This window comes from Dioscorea cayenensis, chromosome 12 (assembly GCF_009730915.1).
Source record: "Dioscorea cayenensis subsp. rotundata cultivar TDr96_F1 chromosome 12, TDr96_F1_v2_PseudoChromosome.rev07_lg8_w22 25.fasta, whole genome shotgun sequence".
NCBI classification, from domain to species: Eukaryota; Viridiplantae; Streptophyta; class Magnoliopsida; order Dioscoreales; family Dioscoreaceae; genus Dioscorea; species Dioscorea cayenensis.
In genome coordinates, this window is record NC_052482.1 from 6,973,705 (window position 1) to 6,994,190 (window position 20,486).

At 36.4% G+C, this 20,486-nt stretch overlaps 2 protein-coding genes across 2 annotated transcripts; both read right to left on the reverse strand.

Moving 5' to 3' along the window:
* Positions 1-6,078: 6,078 nt before the first annotated feature.
* On the reverse strand, positions 6,079-7,812 carry LOC120273134. Its single transcript, XM_039279780.1, has 3 exons — positions 7,091-7,812; positions 6,756-6,987; positions 6,079-6,192 (listed from the first exon to the last, which is right to left on the reverse strand). The coding sequence occupies exons 1-3, from the start codon at positions 7,810-7,812 to the stop codon at positions 6,079-6,081; spliced, it is 1,068 nt and encodes a 355-aa protein (XP_039135714.1).
* A 2,881-nt stretch (positions 7,813-10,693) lies between these two features.
* On the reverse strand, positions 10,694-17,377 carry LOC120273611 (50S ribosomal protein L1, chloroplastic). The gene is made up of 6 exons (XM_039280271.1): positions 16,753-17,377; positions 16,599-16,653; positions 13,880-14,007; positions 12,899-12,982; positions 11,244-11,369; positions 10,694-11,133 (listed from the first exon to the last, which is right to left on the reverse strand). Exons 1-6 carry the CDS (start codon positions 17,266-17,268, stop codon positions 10,996-10,998), a joined length of 1,047 nt encoding a protein of 348 aa, XP_039136205.1. The 5' UTR covers positions 17,269-17,377; the 3' UTR covers positions 10,694-10,995.
* Positions 17,378-20,486: the final 3,109 nt, after the last annotated feature.

A 20,486-nucleotide genomic window follows, 5' to 3' on the forward strand; every position in this document is an offset into this window, starting at 1 on the left:
CCTGGAATAGGAATGGTATCATGGATCTGGATTTTACTGGTTTTATGCATTGTTATACTTTTGACATTGGCTTTGTGGAAATGATGTTTATTTTCGTGATGTGAATGCTTGTCCTGGATAAGGATCCCATGTGATGTGATTTATACAGCTTTGTATTATTGCTACATTTACATGCTGTGGGTTTGGACGGGTCGACAGCGGGCTGGGCGTCCGACCACTCGCAGTAGTGGGTCCCCACGGGCCCAGCCTTCAGAGGTGGCCAAAGTGTGGACTGAGTGTTGATTTGTGCAGATCAGGTGGGAGCGTAGGCCCTCGATTGGATGATACATCGATCCCAGAGTCACCACACGGGACCTAGGGCCAACGTCAAGGTGCATAGGAAGACCTGGCGTGCTCCTCAACCTAGTCGCGACGGCGCCAAGTGTGGGAGAGTTTCTCAGTGCCGTGGAATCGAGAAACTGAGATTTTTATATTACTTGTTATTTTGGGTCGTGCATGAGGAAGCTCACTGCCGCTCTTAGAGGGCAGTCTCTCACAACAATTTGATTTTCTTAGAAAATCGATTTGATATTGATTTGTGATGAGTTTATGTTTCAAAAGTTCTTTATGTATTTTACTAGAATTCTCAATATTTTGGAAAAAGTTGGAAAATTATTTCGAGAAGTTGGTATTTATATACTTTATATGACAATCGTATTTTAGTATTTTAGAAATTATTAAGCCACTACCGACCAACTGAATGTGCTGTAACTGCAGGAGCAAGACCCTAGATTGCCTGATCGAGTTTAGAGCTAGTCAGGGTTGAGTCCAGGACTCGCAGTGGGTCCCTATACTTTCTTTATTTGTTGGTCTACGTGATCTCAGACAGTGTCACACTAAATTGAAAGTCATTATATTTATTAGATTTATGTATTCAACTCTGTACTCGGTAAAAATTATCAAACCCATGATTTGAGGTCTCGCTTTTTGTTTAAAACAGAGGTGTCGTTTCCGCTAAAAGGGAATTTTTAACCGATGAGCGCCACATTTACCCTGTAGAGCAAAGCGCGACATCTTTCGTATCGAGACAGTAGGGTCGAGATATCCCTCATTGCAGACTCACGCTGTGATCACGAGCCCTAAAGTTTTAGAAGTCATGTCTAGACTTGCTGAGGTTTTAGTAGGGATTAGACTGCAGTTAAGGGCCCAAAGAGAAGTGATTAAGAGATCTCCAATCGAGTTAAAACCCAAGTCGTATATCGGGAATAAGGAGCGATAGTAGGTTTTGTATATTCGAGGAGCATCAGAGAGAGCGAAGACACCGTGATCCTGATCACGGCGTCGAGATATTTACTCGAATTGGTTTTATCCATGAGTTAACCAAAAGTTGCCAAAGAAGAGTGTTCGGCATTCTCTTTCGTCTGATCGACAGTATCACGATTCGCATATTGCGATTCGAAAGACGCTTTGACGTGTACCTGTGCTTAAGAATATGGAGGTTTAGCTCGTGAGTAACTCACGTCTTCTTTATCACCTTCCGCCGATTCTGAAAGGTGTGTGTACGACGTCGTTACATCGATTCGAGCTCATGTTGTCGGACTGATGAATTATGGCCACTCCCTCCGGAGCTGGTTTAATCGTGTAAACAGATAGAGAGAAGATCGACTCGCATTTTTCATCAGGGAATTTTGGAGTGTCTTAAGGGATTTTTGAGTAATGGAACCAAGGCGTTTGGACGATCGAGACGAGGACCCTCCTCCAAGGTATAATGAGAAAGAGTGAGAGATATTTCTCGGAAGAAAAGCAGTAGAGAGGAAGAAGAATGTAGTGAAGAGAAAGCGGAGGAACAGGAGAAGGAGAGGGAGGAACGAACGAGGAGGGAAGAGATGGAAACCCATATCACGCTCAAGTACCCTCTAAATTTCTACCTGACACCCTTCTCAGATCTTTCTAGTTCTATTATCGCACACAGTAACCAAGAACAAGCAACGACCGATGTTTATGTCCGCAGGCTCGCTATGTGGTAACCATGAATACCGAGATTTTTAGCTCTATAGTCTGTCGGTACGAGGAATATCTACATGGAGCGCTTTTCACCTGATGCAGAGTCATATGCGAATCGAGAAAGGAGGTATGGAGTTCTCAGGGAGTTTGCAAGCGCATATGATGATGATGCCCAATGCGAGTCCTGACTATGCATGCGGCAGTTGACAATGGAGCCCGAGAAAGGTTGAATCAGCGAAACTTTCGTAGACAAGGATGAGGTTCAAGACGAGCGCGTGAGGGACTTTGAGATAGTAGAAGTAACTCTGTTTTATTATCGCTTGTGTGCGTTTAGGAGACGTTTTGTATTCTACTGCAGTATCTCAGATTATGATGTATTTCTACTTGGGAATAAGAAGTTGCTTTTCTCTTGGATTGTGGAAAAATACTAAGATTATTTTTATCAGTATGAGTTTTGGAAGTGAGGAAGCCGGTAGTACACATCGGGAAGAGTGTCGTATCTGAGTGTATAACACGTATAAGAGGAATCGGGTTCACTTTCGATCATCGCCAGGATACTTGACATCCGGACACGATGATTGTTAATTCTTATCGAGCAGGTATTGGAACAAAGAGACAGATCGGAACAAGCTGAACTTGATGATATCATATTTATACATGCTAAGGAAATTTGAGGGGACGAAATTTTTCTTAAGAGAAGGATTGTAATACCTGAACCTTTACATATCCGCTGGAAAATATATTCGAGGGTATTACTACTGATTCTGCAAAAGTAAATTTTCTACGAGTAATCATTGATTTGAAACCCTAGGTGATCAGAACAAGGACTTAAGTGTAAAAGTTTCTTTTAAAAGATTTTGAGTTAAAGAAGTAAATAGAAAAGGGATTGATATAAAAATATTTCCAAACCAAAGGATCTGAAGGTAAGGCTAGTAGGGACCTTTTTGAAATATTGTGTTATACTTCAGGGACCATTTGATAGTTTCCAAGGACCTTTTTGAGGAAATACTATTTCATAATTCAGGGACCATTTGTGAGTTTTGCAGGGACTGACTTGTAAGAAGTTAAGTTTTGAGGGACTAAATGTAAATTTTGGCTGAAAACTTCATTGGGAGAAAAATCTAGACTCTTGAGTGTTCATCTTCTTCATCTCCTTCTCATTCTTTCCTGCTACAGTAAACCGTGAGTTAAAAAAAAAAAAAAATGGCAGTGATGGAGCTTTGTGCTTGATGGAGGGAGAATAGGATGAAGTATTGTTTGGTAAGTATTGTGATGATTTTATTTATTTGGTATACTTGAATGTATGTGTGTGTGTATTTGGTGGATTTGATGAAGAAAAATGATTTATTTGGGTTGAAAAGCATGTTTAATTATTGTAGATGATGAGTGTATTTGAAATTGTTTTAGAAAAACCTCGTATTCGAGGTTGAAAATCGCTTGAAATGGAGATGAGGTTCTTAGGAATTCTTGTAGCAATTCTTGTAGCTTAGAGATTAGGGTTTGGTTTGATTAATTAAGTTGATGATGATGATGATTAAGGTGTTAATGAAGATGGTTGAATTGATTTGTTGGGTTTAACCAGAAATTGATTTGGTTGGATCAGCCAAGTTGAAATTGATTTGGTTGAGTTGAATTGATTTGGTTAAGTTGGGGCTTGATCAAATCAAGTTGAGATAGTTTGGGTTTGGGTTCAGTTGATTTGGGCTAAGGGTTTTGGGGCTGAACCAAGTTGGTTCAATGGATTTTTGAATAAGAATTGAGTTGGTTCAAGCTGGTTCAGTTTGATTGAGTTTGGTTCAGTGCAATTAAGCTTGGTTCGGTCTAATTGAGCTTTGGGTTCGATGGAATTGAGATTGGTTCGATTGGTTTAAGCGTGTTTAGTCTAAATTGAGTTGGTTTAAGTGCAATTGAAAGCCAGGTTGGATAATGCAAGGTCGGGGTTTTTAACCGATTGGAGTGAGTGGGCCCAATAGAGAGTCTATTGTTGTTTATTGTATTTTTATTTTTGGGTTTAAATGTGTTATTTATTTTTTTATATTATTATTCTTGTTAGGTGTTGTCAGTCTTGGGAAGGGAGTTCCAGTGTCTAGAAGGAACCCAAGGACACTAGGGAGTGAGTTGGTAGTGGCTATTATTTAAATAATTGATTAATTATTATTATTTTTGAAATAATTATTTAATGGCTAGTATTTTGAAAAATAATTGTTTAAGTATTTCTTTTTATCATGTTTAATTGGCGTATAATGTTGAGGGTATCATGTATATTTACTTCGTCATTGATGTTCCCGACAATCGTATTGATACATCGGTTTCGTATAATTATACGTGATTTGTGAATAGTGAAAAATACATGTATATGTGATTTAATTATTCAATTCATGTATTTATTTTTGATGGTTATATATGTTTTGATTTAGAATGATTTGTGAAATCATGTGAGCATTTTAAAATGTTTTACCAACAATATTTGTGGAATTGGTTTTCATTCCTGGAATAGGAATGGTATCATGGATCCGGATTTTCTTGGTTTTATGCATTGTTATACTTTTGACATTGGGCTTTTGTGGAAATGATGTTTTATTTTCGTGATGTGAATGCTTGTCCCGGATAAGGACCATGTGATGTGATTTATCTGATTGTATTATTGCTACATTTACATGTTGGTTTGGATGGTGACGGCGGGCTAAGGCCCGACTCATCGCGATGAGTGGGTCCCCACGGGCCAGCCCTTTTAGAGGTGGCGTGGTGGACTCGAGTGTTGATTTGTCCGGATCGGTGGGAGCGTGAGGCCCCGATTGGATGATACATCGGGATCCCGAGTCACCACACGGGACCGGTGGGCCAACGTCGAGGTTATGAAGACCTTGCGGCTCCCAACCCTAGTCGCGACCAGGCTAAGTGGGGGAGAGTTTTTCAGTGTGGAATTGAGAATGGATTTTTATATTACTTGTTATTTTGGGTTGTGATGAGGGCGAAGCCCATATGCCGCTCTTAGGAGGCGGTCTCTCACAACAATTTGGATTTTCTTAGAAAATTGATTTGATATTGATTTGTGATGAATTTATGTTTCAAAAGTTCTTTAAAAATGTATTTTGCTAGAATTCTGGTATTTTGGAAAAGTTGGAAAATTATTTGAGAAGTTGGTATTTATATACTTTATATACACTGTATTTGAATATTTGAAATTATTAAGCCACTACTGAGCCATCGAATGTCTGTATGCTGCAGGGAGCAAGACCCTAGATTGCACTGTTCAAGTTTAGAGCTAGTCAGGGTTAAGTCCAAGACTGCAGTGGGTCCCATACTTTTCTTTATATTTGTTGGTATCGTGATCTTGTAGCGGTTGTACCCACAAATTTGAGTTATTATATTTGTTGTATTTATGTATTTGAATCCTGTACTTGTTGAAAAATTGTAAATTGTGATTTGTAGGTCTGCTTTTGTTTAAAACAGGGTGTCAGTTTCCAGTTAAAAGGGAATTTTAACTGATGGGTGCCACATTTACCTCGGTAGAAGGGGTGGGTGTGACATCACTGACATTACTCTTGTCTATATCTTCATTAGTATTCTGCTCATCCATTAACACCACTGGCCCACCTTCACTTGCTTCCCACTTCCACCTTGAATTCTCGTGAAAGATTACATCTCTACTATCAAACACTTTAGAGATTACTGGATTATACAGCCTGTAAGCCTTTGAACCAGAACAATACCCCACTAGTATACACTTCAAGGACTTGTCATCCAATTTACTGAGCTTCTGTGAGGGAATCAAGGCAAAAACGATACTACCAAACACCCTGAGATGACTCACATCAGGCTTCATTCCATGCCACATCTCGTATGGTGTTTTTCCTTCCAGAGCATGTGTAGGGGATCTATTCATCAGGTAGACTGCAGTAGCAGCAGCTTCTGCCCAGAATTCAGTAGGCAATCCTCCATCTTTGAGCAAACATCTTACCATTTCAACAATAGTTACGTTCTTGCGCTCTACTACCCCGTTTTGTTGGGGTGTATAGAGGCGAGAACTCTCTCCTAATCCCGAGCTCTTCACAATACTCCTTGAAAGCTTGTGAAGTGAATTCACCACCATGATCACTTCTTAATACTTTCAGTTTCCTTCCTGTCTCCCTCTCCACCATTGCATGGAATTTTTTGAAACAACTGAAAGCCTCTCCCTTGCTTTTCAGGCAATAGATCCAGCATTTCCTGCTAAAATCATCAACAAGAAGAAGGAAATAGTTATTACCTCCCAGCGAAGGTGTGCTCATTGGTCCACAAACATCCATATGCACCGATTATAAGCAGACTTGAACTTCTTACAGCTCTTGTTGTGACTGGGAATGCACCCTTAGCTTGCTTGCATGAAGCGCACTCTTTACTATCTGAGACACCAAATGTACTTTTGGCATTCCATTAACTCCCTTCTCTCGTGCAAGCTTCTCTAGACTTCTATAGTTTATGTGTCCAAATCTTCTATGCCACGATTCGGACACCGGTCTTTGTTCACGACTAGATTCGACTCTCTCGATCCTTGAGAGATCAGCTCGAAACATGTTGTTGCTCGACTTGAATAACAACCAGCGATTCGCTGTAAGACCATCCTTGATGATACATTTGTTCTCACAAAACACAACTGAGTACCCTTTATCAAGGAGTTGCCCCACTGAGAGCGAGTTATGAGCCAAACACGAGACTAACTGGACTCCCTACGATTTGCTTGGCTTCTCCATTCTTCATGGCAACTTCTAGCGAGTGCCTACACCTAGTACTTTCATCTCCTTATCATCCCCAAGGCGAACAGTGATCTTCTGAGACTCATCTAGGCTGGTAAACATACTTCTCTGGCCTGTCATGTGACTTGAACACCCAGAGTCTACTAGCCAAATTGAATTCGTTGTCGGAACATCATCAACACTGGCCTTGAGAACATTCATGATTTCTGTTCCTCGACTACCAGTGAGCTCCTTTCTCTCTGGGCTTACTCCTCGCTCGACACTCGGCCTTAACATGCCCATATTTTTTACAATGAAAGCACTGAATATGTGCCTTAGAGTCACTCCCTTGACCTCTAGACCATCTTCCTCTACCCCTTCCTCGAGAGAACCCCCTCCCTCGACCTCTGGTTGGGCTCCAACCAGTAGAGGATGTAGAACTTCCCTTCTCCTTCGTCTGAGATGATGAGGTATCACCCTTGACGAATAAGGCCTTCTCATTAGCTTTCCCTGACAGTCTGTTGACCCTAAACTCATGAGCTTGGAGTGACCCGCAGAGCTCATCAAGGGTGAGAGTCGACAGATCTCTGGACTCCTCCATTGCAACGGCTACATAGTCAAACTTTGGAGCCAAGCTTCGCAGCACTTTGGATACCACCTCAGCCTCCGAAAGCTTGTGCCCAAGCCCTCTCACTTGGTTCACAATTGTGACGACCCTTGCCCAATAACTCTGCACACTCTCATTGTCTTCCATTTGTAGAGTTTCAAAGCTTTGGCGAAGAGCTTGTTTCCTCACAGATACCATCTTTGAAGAGCCTTCATGCTGTCTCTTGATTATCTCCCAAGCTTGATGTGCAGTCTCGGCCTCCGCTATCCTGTCAAGAACTAACCCATCAACAGCTTGCTGGATGAGACACCTGGCCTTCGCATCCCTCTTCTTACTCTCTTTCGCCTTTGCTTCATCTTCTCCTTTTGGCATACCACTCTCCACTAAGTCCCAGAGGTCTTGAGACTGAAAAACAGTCTTCATTCTCAAACTCCACCTCCCGTACTCTTCACCTTTGAAGACGGGCACACAATGCTGTGTCAAGCTCACCGGACTGTCACTCGCCATCACACCGTGAGCTCTGATACCAGATTGTTGTGATTCACACCTCCGGTGAGCGAGAGATACCCCTCCGCAACTAGAAGAAAAATGAGCAAAAAACAGAGAAGAAGAAGAAGAACAGTCAAAAGTTTGGAAGACCCTCTTTCATTAGCATCTTACCCCAGTCACAACTTAGTCTTCCCACTATATCATCCGGTCAAAAGAAAGGTTAACATAAAAAAACTTAATACACTCCTAAAGCTTCCCATAGGTTAATACAAACACAATAACTCCCATCGATTGGGCAGGTAACCTTAGACAAAATGCTAATAAAGATATATTAGCCAATCAACACACACATACTCAAAACCATGCTTCTCCACGAGCTTGATTGCAAAGCTCCATGCTTAGACCCATCTTTGCCAAAACTCCACGCCATCCCTGCATCCATGCTCGAGGGTAGCACCTCTCCATTTCTCTAGGATGACACAAAAGTCAAGCCACATCATGCTTCAGTCACTGAGCTGGGTCAACACCAACAAGAACAAGGCAATTATTGTTAGAAATGTTAATAGAGTATTGATGGCTCCTTATAATGCTCACAACGGCTTAGTATGTATGCCACCACTGCTATAGTCCTTTTGGTGAAAATTCAAGAAACTATACAAGGTTAACCTGACCATGGCCTGCGTATACAATCTATATTGTATAGATAATATGTGGAAGCGAGAATATATATCTAACTGTAGCCATTTGAATATATATAATGTTAGATGCCTAATTTCACCTTTGAAGACTAACTAATCTCGATATTTGAAGACCGTGGCAGTACTTCTAATCCATGTGTTGTTCTTCCCTCAATAGATAGGGTACTAACAAAAACAAAGATTGTGACTACTTGGTATTTATTAATAATTTGCGTTTATGATTTTGAATAACATCTATGCCTATGATTGCAGTATGTAATCATTAAGATGATCTAAAATTTTCAATTAATGGCTACAACTATGTGCCTATTAACAAAATAAAGCACAGATACATATAAAGTTATACTCCCTCCGATTCTATTTATATCTCTATTTTAACCGATTCACGTACCCCAATTAAAAAAGTTGGTAGTCTTAAATTATATTTATAAAAAAAAAAATTATTAACTTTACAAAATTAATCTTATTTAAAAACTTATTTAGAAATTCATCAAGATTTCATTACCATTATCGTCTCTTTTCATTAAGGCAACCACGAAAAGAAGTAACATCACAAGTTGTGTGCTTTCTTCATTTATGATTGGCATTAATTGATCCGTCATTGACTTTACCATTAACGTCTCTTATTTGCTATGTATCTTTGATTCATGCGAGTAAATTTTCTCATTTTGAAACGTATATATAAAGTGGCAACCAAGCAACTTTGGTTGGTGATGTCCTCCTAACCAACCCATCATATGAATATCATGTAGTTAAACTTGTGAGCTCATATGAGATTGTTTAGCCAGTTATGTAACTAATTTGCATAAGAATTCCAAGATATACACTTCATGTTCTTGGCCGGCATCAACATGGGATCCATACCATTCATAGTTTTGCAAGTATAATGTGTCGTTACCCCAATGTTCATTATATTTTGTTACATGTCGCCTATTGAATTATTTTGTGAATTAACATAATCTAAAAAAAAATTAATTTGTCTATTGTACACATGTGACATGTTCGACAATTTTTGAGATGAATATTTTCTCTTGTTAACAAGAGCATATATAATATATGCTTACATCTACTTAAAATGTGATATATAATATATGCTTTTGATATGTTTTGTAGTGTATGTGTGAGAAATTTGGAAAGAGAATTCAATAAGCCCTAATGTCGTTTTTCTATTTTTTTATCAAAAGAGATGGCAACTATCTAAATTTTATCGTTAGTGGGAGGTAACATCATTTATGTCATATCCATTTGTAATATACTTCATATATTATAAATGTTTTTCATTGGTTCATAATTTAGTTGTTAATAAAAATGATTGATTATTATTAGAAATGTCTAACATTACCATTCATCCAATATATTTTAACTTTTAGATCATGCTTGCTTTAAAGTAACAAGAAAATGAAGTTCTCAACTGGCTCAGGGTTCATTGAAATATTAAAGGGAAGAATTATTTGCTGTACAAAATTTTGATGCATTTTTTTAGGGAAAAAGATACAAATTCTAATTGAAACGGGTGAAGTATCATTTTGTTTGCAACTCATTGCATTATTGATCTCTCCTTTAATGTCATTTAAAGTTGCTTGTTATTGTTTCTTTTTCTTTTCTTGTGCTTCTTGTTCTCCTTTCTTTATGCATTTTATTATTCAGCATTTATTGGTGCAGTGCTTTTATAATACAGCAAGAGAAACGCCACTGGTTTTGAAGGAACCTTTTCTTCTCTCATAAACCATCAATAGAATGCAAATGCGCCAAAAAATATAAATTTATCAAACTACTGAATTGTTGACCAATAATTAACAAAAAAAAAAAGAAAGTGTTTTAATAAAGTATATAAAATAATATTTTTTTTATAAAATAAAATTATTGAATACAAAAATAAAATAAAAGAAATATATTCTTCAACTATTTAACATGAATTAATAAAAAGATTATGGCAATAATATCAAATGCTATGTGCAACTGAGGCAACTGACTTACCCATTTTATTCCGATAAAATAAGATAAAATAAAATAATGCTATGTGCAATATAAAATCAGTATAAAGCATTTTCTGATAATATTTATAAGCCAAAAATTTTAAATTAAAAGTAATCAAAACATTTCTTTCCTTACTTCCAAACATTCCCATTCCACTTTCCCATACATTACATGATACCGAATAAGGCCAGAAACAAAGCAAATCCTGTGAAAGGCCCAAAAAATGAAAAATAAATAAATTTAGACCCCCCTTGCAAAACAAGCCATCCAAATCAACAAAAAAAAACAAGGCCTGAATAGCCTGGTAAACATCACTATGGTTTTGCCTCTCGATACAGAATACCTACCCCGAAACAAAAACCTTACAAACATTACCAACACTAGCTTTATGCAAAGCACAATGTTATTCACCATCACATTAGTAATGAAAACTGAACTAAATTACATCCTTTAAGTTCCACTGCTTCTGAGGATAATGGAAGACTACAAACGATAAAAGCATGCTTTACAATTGTTAAATAACAGTCTAGGTTGTTGTTGGGGGCTTGTAATCAAGCATTTCTCTTATATTCAACCTTATTGAGGGCCCCATTGATGAGCAAATATGTGCACTTTTCCAGTAAACTCCTTTGGCACCAGAAGGCTTGTTGGCTTCAACAGATCTCTGAATAAAATAAGAAATGAAAAAAAATTTTAAAAATAGATATACATATTAAGTAGCAAATGACCTAAATTGTTTTCAGAGGAAAGTAGAGAGAGGCAAAAGGAACGTACAACTGCAGCAATCAGGTTTACAATAAGATCCTCATCCGGAAAGTTTACTTTTCCAAAAGGCAGATGAACAATCCCAGTTTTATCCACTCGAAACTCAACCTTTCCTTTTTTGAATTCTTGGATAGCCTGACAAGACGAATCATTGTGTGAGCTTCCAAATTCTAAACATTACAATTTAGTAATTTTCAATTTCCCAGCTTCAAGACTATGTCTAGAAAAAGGCTACCAACTTGGCCTACTTTGACTACGCTATTCTCAAAAGAAAAAGATGTAGCCCCGCCGATGATAACAGATACAACAGCTGGGGATCTTGCTAACAATGAAACTCCTAACCTTAAATAATATAACACTCCATGGCTAATAATGATACATATGCAAATATATTAAAAACTAAAGCATACGACTAGCAAACAGTAGCAAATATTTTTTGTTGGTTGGTAAGTTCACTAAACTACAAGTAACATAATTATGCAGCTGGAAGTATAGTTTTTTGTATGCAAGCACTTAAACACAAGTCCTGAGTAGTGCTGTGAGGAATTATTTCAATAATGCTACTGACAAGTACTCAAGAATGGTTTGTGGAAAACCTCATTAAGATTTTTAGGGTTTTCTAGCATTAGTAGTGGATATTGAATTCTGTGCCCTTCTGAATTCAAATACTAGCAATTGAAGTATTCCAAGTAATAAAACCTTTTTTAGCGCTAAAGAAAACCCTATGTCAATGGGATAGGGAAAATTCTAGTACAACCACAACCCACTTTATTGTTTACCTAATCAAGCCCCATGTGGTTGGCTTTAGAACAACTAATAAATGGGAATTGATCCCCAAGCCTGATCCAGTGGACTGAGCCCAAACAAGAACTGCTTATGAAAGAAGCATAAAGTGGACATCTAAAAACTCCACCAAAGAAACACTTCAAATCTCCGGCAGCTTGAATAATATGTGACTAACCACATGGCAATAAACTGCACATTTGGCTGTCATAGAACCTGATCTGGGGAAGCCAGGCACCTAAATGGCACCTACAGCACTCAACCCTGATAGGTTGAACAATAAAAAAAATGCAAATCACCAGAGGAATCTGTAAAGCATTGCTCTTTAGTTAGCATGTAAAGCATTCATGTGTCCCATTGGAACTTGGGGATGCCACATTAGCAGCAGTATGTTCAGTAGTCCTGTCAATGATGCCACTGCTTCTTCAATCATTTTATGCTGATTGCTGAACCAACAGCTTAACCTAACAACCTCTACTTGGAATCACATGGCAATGCAAATCTGAAGCTAGAAATTCAGTCTGCAGAAGAGCCAGCAAGAATATTGGATGCAATTAAACAATTCAAATTGAATAGCCAAAGCTTTTTAGCTAGTGTGTCTTTTGCTTCAGGCACAATAAAGATCTCAACTATCTTTGTGGAATGAAACCAAGATAACCAAAACCGTAGTTGCAATTTTTTTTTTTAATATCTGTAGATGACAGTCAGCAAAATATGGAAAATATAGTAACTGGGAGAATATATGAGAAACTGAAACATTTCATTTCACATTAATGCAAGAGATCTTGTAGACCAAGAGCATGTCAGTAGCACACTTTTTCAGGTGCCAAAAACAAGATTGGAAATATAAACCAGATTTTAGATTTTATTGTCAGTCATACCTGTGGTATATCTGTCGCGACAGTACCAGCTTTAGGATTTGGCATAAGTCCACGTGGACCTAATAGTTTCCCCAAACTGGCAACCTTACAATAGAACAAAGAAATTGGAAAAATGTTAGTATTGCAACACACAGCATCCCTCAAAATGTTCATGCACTGAACAGGGAAACTACATTTAAAATGTCGCAATTATTCTTCAATATATAGTGATTAATATTTAATTTGAAACACCGCACATGAAACAAGGATGTCAATGTTGTGGCTTATTACATCCATTCTCAATAATTGTCAAGTGTCATGAATCCATAACTATTACTTCAGGCAGAAGATACAACCTTCAACATCATCTTAAATTGCACAATCTCATGATTATCATTCAATTTTCTTGCAAAAAGTCAAAAATTCTTTCTAGTTACTAAGTTTTCCTAGAATCACATTACCTACAGGTAATAAGTAAAATGGGAGAGTCATGATCTTGGACTTCCTCCCTGTGAGCAAACGGCAGAAGTGTCATCCTTCCATTTCATACAGGAACAAGAAAAAAAATTTGCTCCCAAAATTCATTTCACGACTATTTTTTGAACTAATGTTTTTGAAAGATAATTGCAAATCCATTCTTTTAACTGGTAAAGATGGTGCTCATCTCTCATACAGAAGACTGCCAATTTAACTAGGTTACCATTCCAGTATGGTTTTCTCACTAAAAAGGACTCCTAAGAGCCAATAAATGAATGTAAACTTCTAGTAAATATTTCACAGACAACCAAATCTTTAAGTTTGGCAAATTACAGAACGATAACCTTAAACAAGCTTAAAAACACTACTGAGAGTATTAGCAGGATAAATTATTTTCTGGAACATAATTGATATAGAAAAAATTAAAAGACTTATCTGGGGTTTCATCTCTTCACAGTCATTTAATTGACATCTTATATAAGAAACTAAAGTATCATAAAGGGCAGCATCAAATCAGAACAATACCTTAGGCATCATATCTGGAGAAGCAATTAATTTATCAAATTCCATAAATCCTTCCTTAATTTGTTGAATCAATTCCTCTCCACCCACAATATCAGCTCCAGCATTTTTAGCTTCATCAATTTTTTCACCTGAAACACTCGAAGTTCAATCATTTAGTGTAATAGGTTCTTAAAGTTGCCATAATCTAGACAAGATTATCCAACAAATGAAATTTTAAGGCAGACTGCAATCCCGCAAACAATCATAAAATGTTAGCTAGATTCAATATGATTTTTTCTGATTAAAGTAAAGACGAATCTCATCCTCCCAAACAATTAAATGAAGTTGCAGATGAAGAAATTAATAATAGCACCAAAGTTATGAAGTTGCAGGCAATAAACCATGATACAGGAGAAATTGAACATAAATTCTTCCATAAAATGATCTCCTAAACCATTTTGGAACTACATTGGAAGGTCAGTGAGACTTATTTACTTTCAAACTCCACTTTAATATATAAAACTGCCGATAATTTCTTCCTTATGTAATCAGTTGACTGGCTTAGACTAATTTGCTTGCTATGACAAGGACGGAACAATGGAACTCAGTCTGCTTACACTATTTCATCAAGATTTTACAAGGAATGATTTCTAACTCTAAAGTAAAATTGCATATGCCTGTCTTATAAATTGATTCAAATTAGAATACAAGAATATGTTGAAGTCAACTACTGCAGGAATTCATAACATTGCCAATGCATGTACAACAACAGTTGAAAGCATATCCTTATTCACATGCAGGTTTTGAGGTTCAAAATGCAGGAATCTCAATAATGAACCATAATACACTTATTTCCAAGTGATCCCCCATGTTGCAAATGTTTGGTTCACATTGACAGGGCTCATTAAAATCTGAATGAAACCATGATTAACCTACATGAAATTTGGGGACAGATAGATCACAATAAAGAAGTCAAAAGGAAATTAGTTATATAGAACAGCTGAAAGTATTTCTCTTTCTTGGCTGACAATTTATAAGCTAGAAAATGCAAAGTGAATCATTTATCTCACAGGATTCAGAAGTCAATTGAAAATTAAAATTTTTTTAATACATTTATTATAGCCTAAAAGTTGCACAGCAAGTTAAGTTCATGACATCTTGTGAGTAGTGATAGACTAGACCATACCAATTAAATGCAAATTTTCCCATATTACCTCAAGCTTAGATTAGAAATACACTATGCTCTACATGAGCATTATCTACTTCTTCTTTGTTAGAGTAACTAATAGTTCCACAATTAATTTGGAAAATATAGATTTGAATATATAAGCCTGAATTTCACATCCTATTAGCCTAAGCTTTTGAATTGAATCGGGTCAAGGTAAAATGTTTGCAACTAACATGATATCAGAGCTTGGTTTGTTTGGTTCGTTTGCAATGTGGTTAGTTAAAATAGACTAAAACGTATCAAGGAGCTGTGTTAAAGTAACTAATAGGCCCACATCAGTTAATTTAGAAAATAGAGGTTTGAATAAATAAACTTGGGTTTCTCATTCAATCAACTCAAGCTTTTGGGTGAATTAGGTCAGCTAAAATGTTTGGTTTACATCTAACATTCTAAGGTTTAAGCTAATCCAAGCTCATGTCAAGGCTCAGCTTTTTGACTTCAATGGCTTATAATACTTAAAAGATGGCATAAAATGCAAATGATAATTACCTCATACTCAAAAGATTAGCACAATAAACTATCAGTTATATAAGTCCAAGTTAAAATCAAGCCACGGACAGGGGTCAGATATAGAGATACCAATCAAATCTTAAAGAAAAACAAGCCTGGCTTAGCATATGTTCATAATCTGCCTACAAAATGTTAAGGACTTACACTTAGGAAACTCAAAACTAAGGCCGGCTTCAGCCTGCCAGCCCATAGTGGACCAAATAGTTTAATCAACAGCACAAATGATACGCCACATACATTTTGAAAATGATTTCTATTTATATACATCAGAGTTAAGGCAGCTAGATACATCTTTTTTGTATCTAAACCATTGAAAAGAAAATACCGTATACCATGTTACATCTATTTATATACATCTTTTTTGCTATTGTAAATGGAAGACTTCAATTACTTCATCAGGAATTCAAATGTATTTCATGAGCCCAAGATGTCAAATGGAACAACCAAGGACTTACCGTATACCATGTTACACCAACCATTATAATTATTTCACTGCACAAAAATAACTTAAGCCATTATTTTCATAAGTTTACAGGAAAGAACAATAGCTGGCACAGGTCATAGGCTGGATTAAGAACTTACAGGCACAATAGACATCTAATCTACCCACACATAGTGAATTATGAATAAGAATAAAACAACCTTATCCACTTATCATCAAATAATTAAAAAGATTGTTGGCACTGCTCCTAATCAAGCTATTAGATAATAATTTATCATATAAAAGCAGCTTCCATCTATTCCATAATCACGTTTATCAAAACTGCTCACCAGAAGCACCCACAAAAATGCAAATTAGAAATAATTAAATAAATTAGTTTTCAAAGCCAATTGGGAGCATTTGATTTATGGTCATATGTTAGTCAATCAGGCAACCAATGAGGCCTATAAACTTTACCCAGGACACGAGATCAACAAAATATCACCAAATACAGACATCAGAAGCAGAATTAACCACAATGCTAACAACAACAAACGCAAAAACAAGGCATGGTTACCCGCCTTGAGTGAGAACAGCTACTTTAACTTTCTGCCCTGTTCCCTTAGGCAAATTCACCTGCAAAAAAACATAAAAAAGAAAACATATAAATTTTTTTTAAAAAAAAACTCATTTTTCACCACAAAAATCTCAAATCAAAATTCCAGAAGCCCATACAGTAGCTCTCAGTTGCTGGTCGTTGTATTTAGGATCAAGATTAAGCCGGAAATGCGCCTCCACAGACTCCACAAACTTAGTATTCGCCGTCTGCCTGACCAAAGCTATACTAGTAGGAACATCATACTCCTTTTTGTTCTCCCTGAGCTTCTGGATCTCCAAGAACCGCTTGGACCGCCTGCGGTCTCTCTTAAGCGGCAGCGCGGCCTTGCCGGTCTTCGGCTTTGTAGGGGGAGGTGAATCAACGGCGGCCGCCACATCAGCCTCGTTCTGGTCTTCCTCAACGAGGACAGCTTCAGCAGGAGCCGCAGCTACTGCAAATTGAGGGTAGGGTTTCCTGGACAGAATCGGTCGACATAAGGTTCTCGATTGGATGATTTGCAGAGCAAAAGAAGGCAAAGACGAGGAGGAAGAAGAAGAAGAAGAAGAAGAAGAGGATATAAGGAACAGACAGGTGGGCTTGGGGGAGGGAGGAGAAGAGAGGGGTGGGGAGAAGGAGAGGGCAGTGGCGGCCATTGGCGCCGAGATGGAGGGGAGGGAATGAGAGAGGAGGGGGCTCAGTGGAGGCAGTGGAGATGATGGGTTATGGATAAAGTAGATGGAGACGGTGGGAAGCGATAAGAGGTGGTTCTTTTATATTGGGTTGTTCTCAGGCTTGTTTCGTTATGTAAATGGAGCCAGTGCTTGATGGATAGATGATGGATCCCCCCACCACTTGAAGTGGACGGCAGGCATCTTAACACCCACTCTTTTTATTTATTTATTTATTTATTTTATTTATTAAAAAAATTGATAATATTAATTAATAATTTAAAAAAACATTCAATAATTTATTTGTAATTTTAAATTACTAATTCGCACTGATCTCTTGCTTTGGATGTTTGTGCGGTTGCCAAATAGACAATTATAAGAAAATCCGGTTTATAAATATATATATATATATATGGTAATTTTTTTTTGTGGGTATTGTGCTATAGTTATTTTTCATTTTAAATATCGAAGTTATCATTTTGATCAAGCAATTTTAATTTGTGTTGGTTAAGAAGATACTGAGAAGATTCTAGAGAGAATTTGATGACGTATATGATAGATTTATTATTTCAATACCAGTTTACACATCATTTATATATGTGGATATGCCACATCATTAAAGAGAGTCACGTGACCATTCTTATTAACTAGTTCACCAAGTCGACATAGCATGTGTCGTGTCTCTAAAAGTCATCACGTGCCTTTTTTAATGACTGTCATGTCTGTATATGCAGATAGAAGGGCTAACTGATGTTAATATTGTAAATCATGTGTACATGTCATTAAATTCTCCCATAATTCTCTTGATATCTTATTAGTAAACACAAATTAAAATTGAGTAACAAAAATAATATAAATTGAACTTCAATACTCAAAATAAGAAATGACCATAGTAAGATATCGACTCAAGATATTTACCATATATATATATATATAAACAACATCCATTTTTCTACATCACTGTTCAACTAGTTCTCTATTTTAAAATGGGCACATCTAAGTAATCAAATGTGACACTTTCTCTAGTTTTCACTGGCCAACAATTTAACTAGGGATAGCAAAAATTCGGGTCTGAGCGAAACCGATTTCGGACAACTACTATTATAAATAGATAAACTTATTGTCCAAAGCCAGCCTAGTTTTAAATCCAAACAAACTTAACTTGTCCAGACCCGGTTTCTTTTAAAACCAAGTTGTCTGAATTCTATAAGATACATTTAAGTTCACTCAAATATTAAATTTTACAAAAGTAATTTAATTCACTTTAAATATAAAAAAAACAATGTCAACAATCCAATACCTAACTTAAATCATACATAAATCTAAGTCTTAATAGAACAAAATAATATATGTTTAAAGGTTTTGGAAGATTAGGCTTAAAACAATTGGGTTTAAGAATGTGGGTTTTTAAAATTTTAGAGATAAAAGGGTCCGATTGTCCGAATTTCCATGTTCGGACTCGACTAGGATTTAAATCCTGACAACCACGCCATGTTTGGATCGGGCCCTCATTAACACAATTTCTGTCCAAACTTGTTTTATTCCGGTCAGACAAAATACGGCAAGTGAACTCGGACAAAAAATTGCCACCCCTAAATTTAACCCAAAGATAAGAAAATAAAAAATAAAGAAAAGGTAAAATGTATAATGGATTTAAAGGTAACATGTGACAAATGAGAATGAAACAATCTTTGTGATATGATAATTGTAAAAAAAAATATGTAAAATTGTTTTATTCTCTCTAGTACCATGAAACAATTTTTGTGACATGATAATTGTAACAAAATTATTTAAATTTGCTTTATTTTTTCTAGTACCATGCATCAATGTTAAATGAGTTCCATGTGCCCGCACGTTGAAATCTCATAAGTTTTTCTCACCTCTTCAAGTAGCCCTTTGGTGCTAAATCACCATTGGTTGCCTTTGGTGCTAAATCACTGCGTAAATCATCCATTCCACTGTATAATATTATGAAAATTATTGTATAATATTATTTATTCACTATTTATGGAATCCATATAAGAGGATTTGTATTCTCCACACCTCTAGAATGCATGGCAGAGAGAATTTACCATTACGAGGTTTTGGTCCATGATATATTATTTTAAGCCTATGTGCCAGGCTGTTATTACTCCGCATATTAGCTCACTTCATACGGTAAATTTCTAAGGTAGCGATTACTTGAGTGTAATTATAAATACACTGGATTTTCAATTACAATATAACTGTAAATACTTGGATTTTAAAATACAGTGAAATCAAATCTAATGTTTGGTTAGATGTAAGTGGAGATGTTGTATTATAACATTTTGTGTTTGGTTGGAGGGATTTATGTATTTGGAATTGAAAAACAAGTGTTTGGTTTGATGTATATAAGGGATGTGAACACCCGAGGTAAGATTACCCTCGATATCCTTTTACAAACCAATTTTTAATGTTAATTGATATTATTTTAATAATTATAATTATTGTATTAATTATTTTTACTATTAATTTTATTATTAAATTAATTATTAAACTTATTAATATTTTTAGTAAATTTAATTATGAAACCAATAGAAATTGCAAACTTATTTATGTATCATGTAACTCCTTTATCGTTATGAGCCTTACAAACATATTAACATAAAAAAATCTCATATGAAAAAAAATTATTTATTAAATTATCAAAACTAAATATGATAATATATATTACACTAACACCAAAATTATCTATTTGTTGTTAATTAAAAAAAAAAAACTAGCAAAACAATTTTAAACCTAAAAAGAGAATGACATAACAATTAATCAAATAGAGACCAAATCCGACTTCACATCATCATCACCAACCTTGCACGCATTCCTAGCAAAACAATTCGCCAAAATCTATCTTTGTGAAAGGGTTCTCAGGCAGTTGCCCAATCTTCATCATCAACACTGCAAACCTCTCAAAACGCTTCTGATCTACCCCAATCCTCTTCACAATCTCTCTCATCTCCCCCACTGCATAAATCCTCTGATATGAAAGGCTCTTACCAATTCATCAAATCTACATAGTACCTGTTATCAAAGACATTTGATCCACTACGCTTGTGTTGGAGGAGGTGAAGGTTGAACAAACTAACTAGAGATTTTTTGTGAAAGTGATCCATGATGGAGTACGGAAAATGTAGAGTAAGTTGGAGGAGTAGAAGACGATCCCTTTGGTGGCTTCTAGAGAGAAT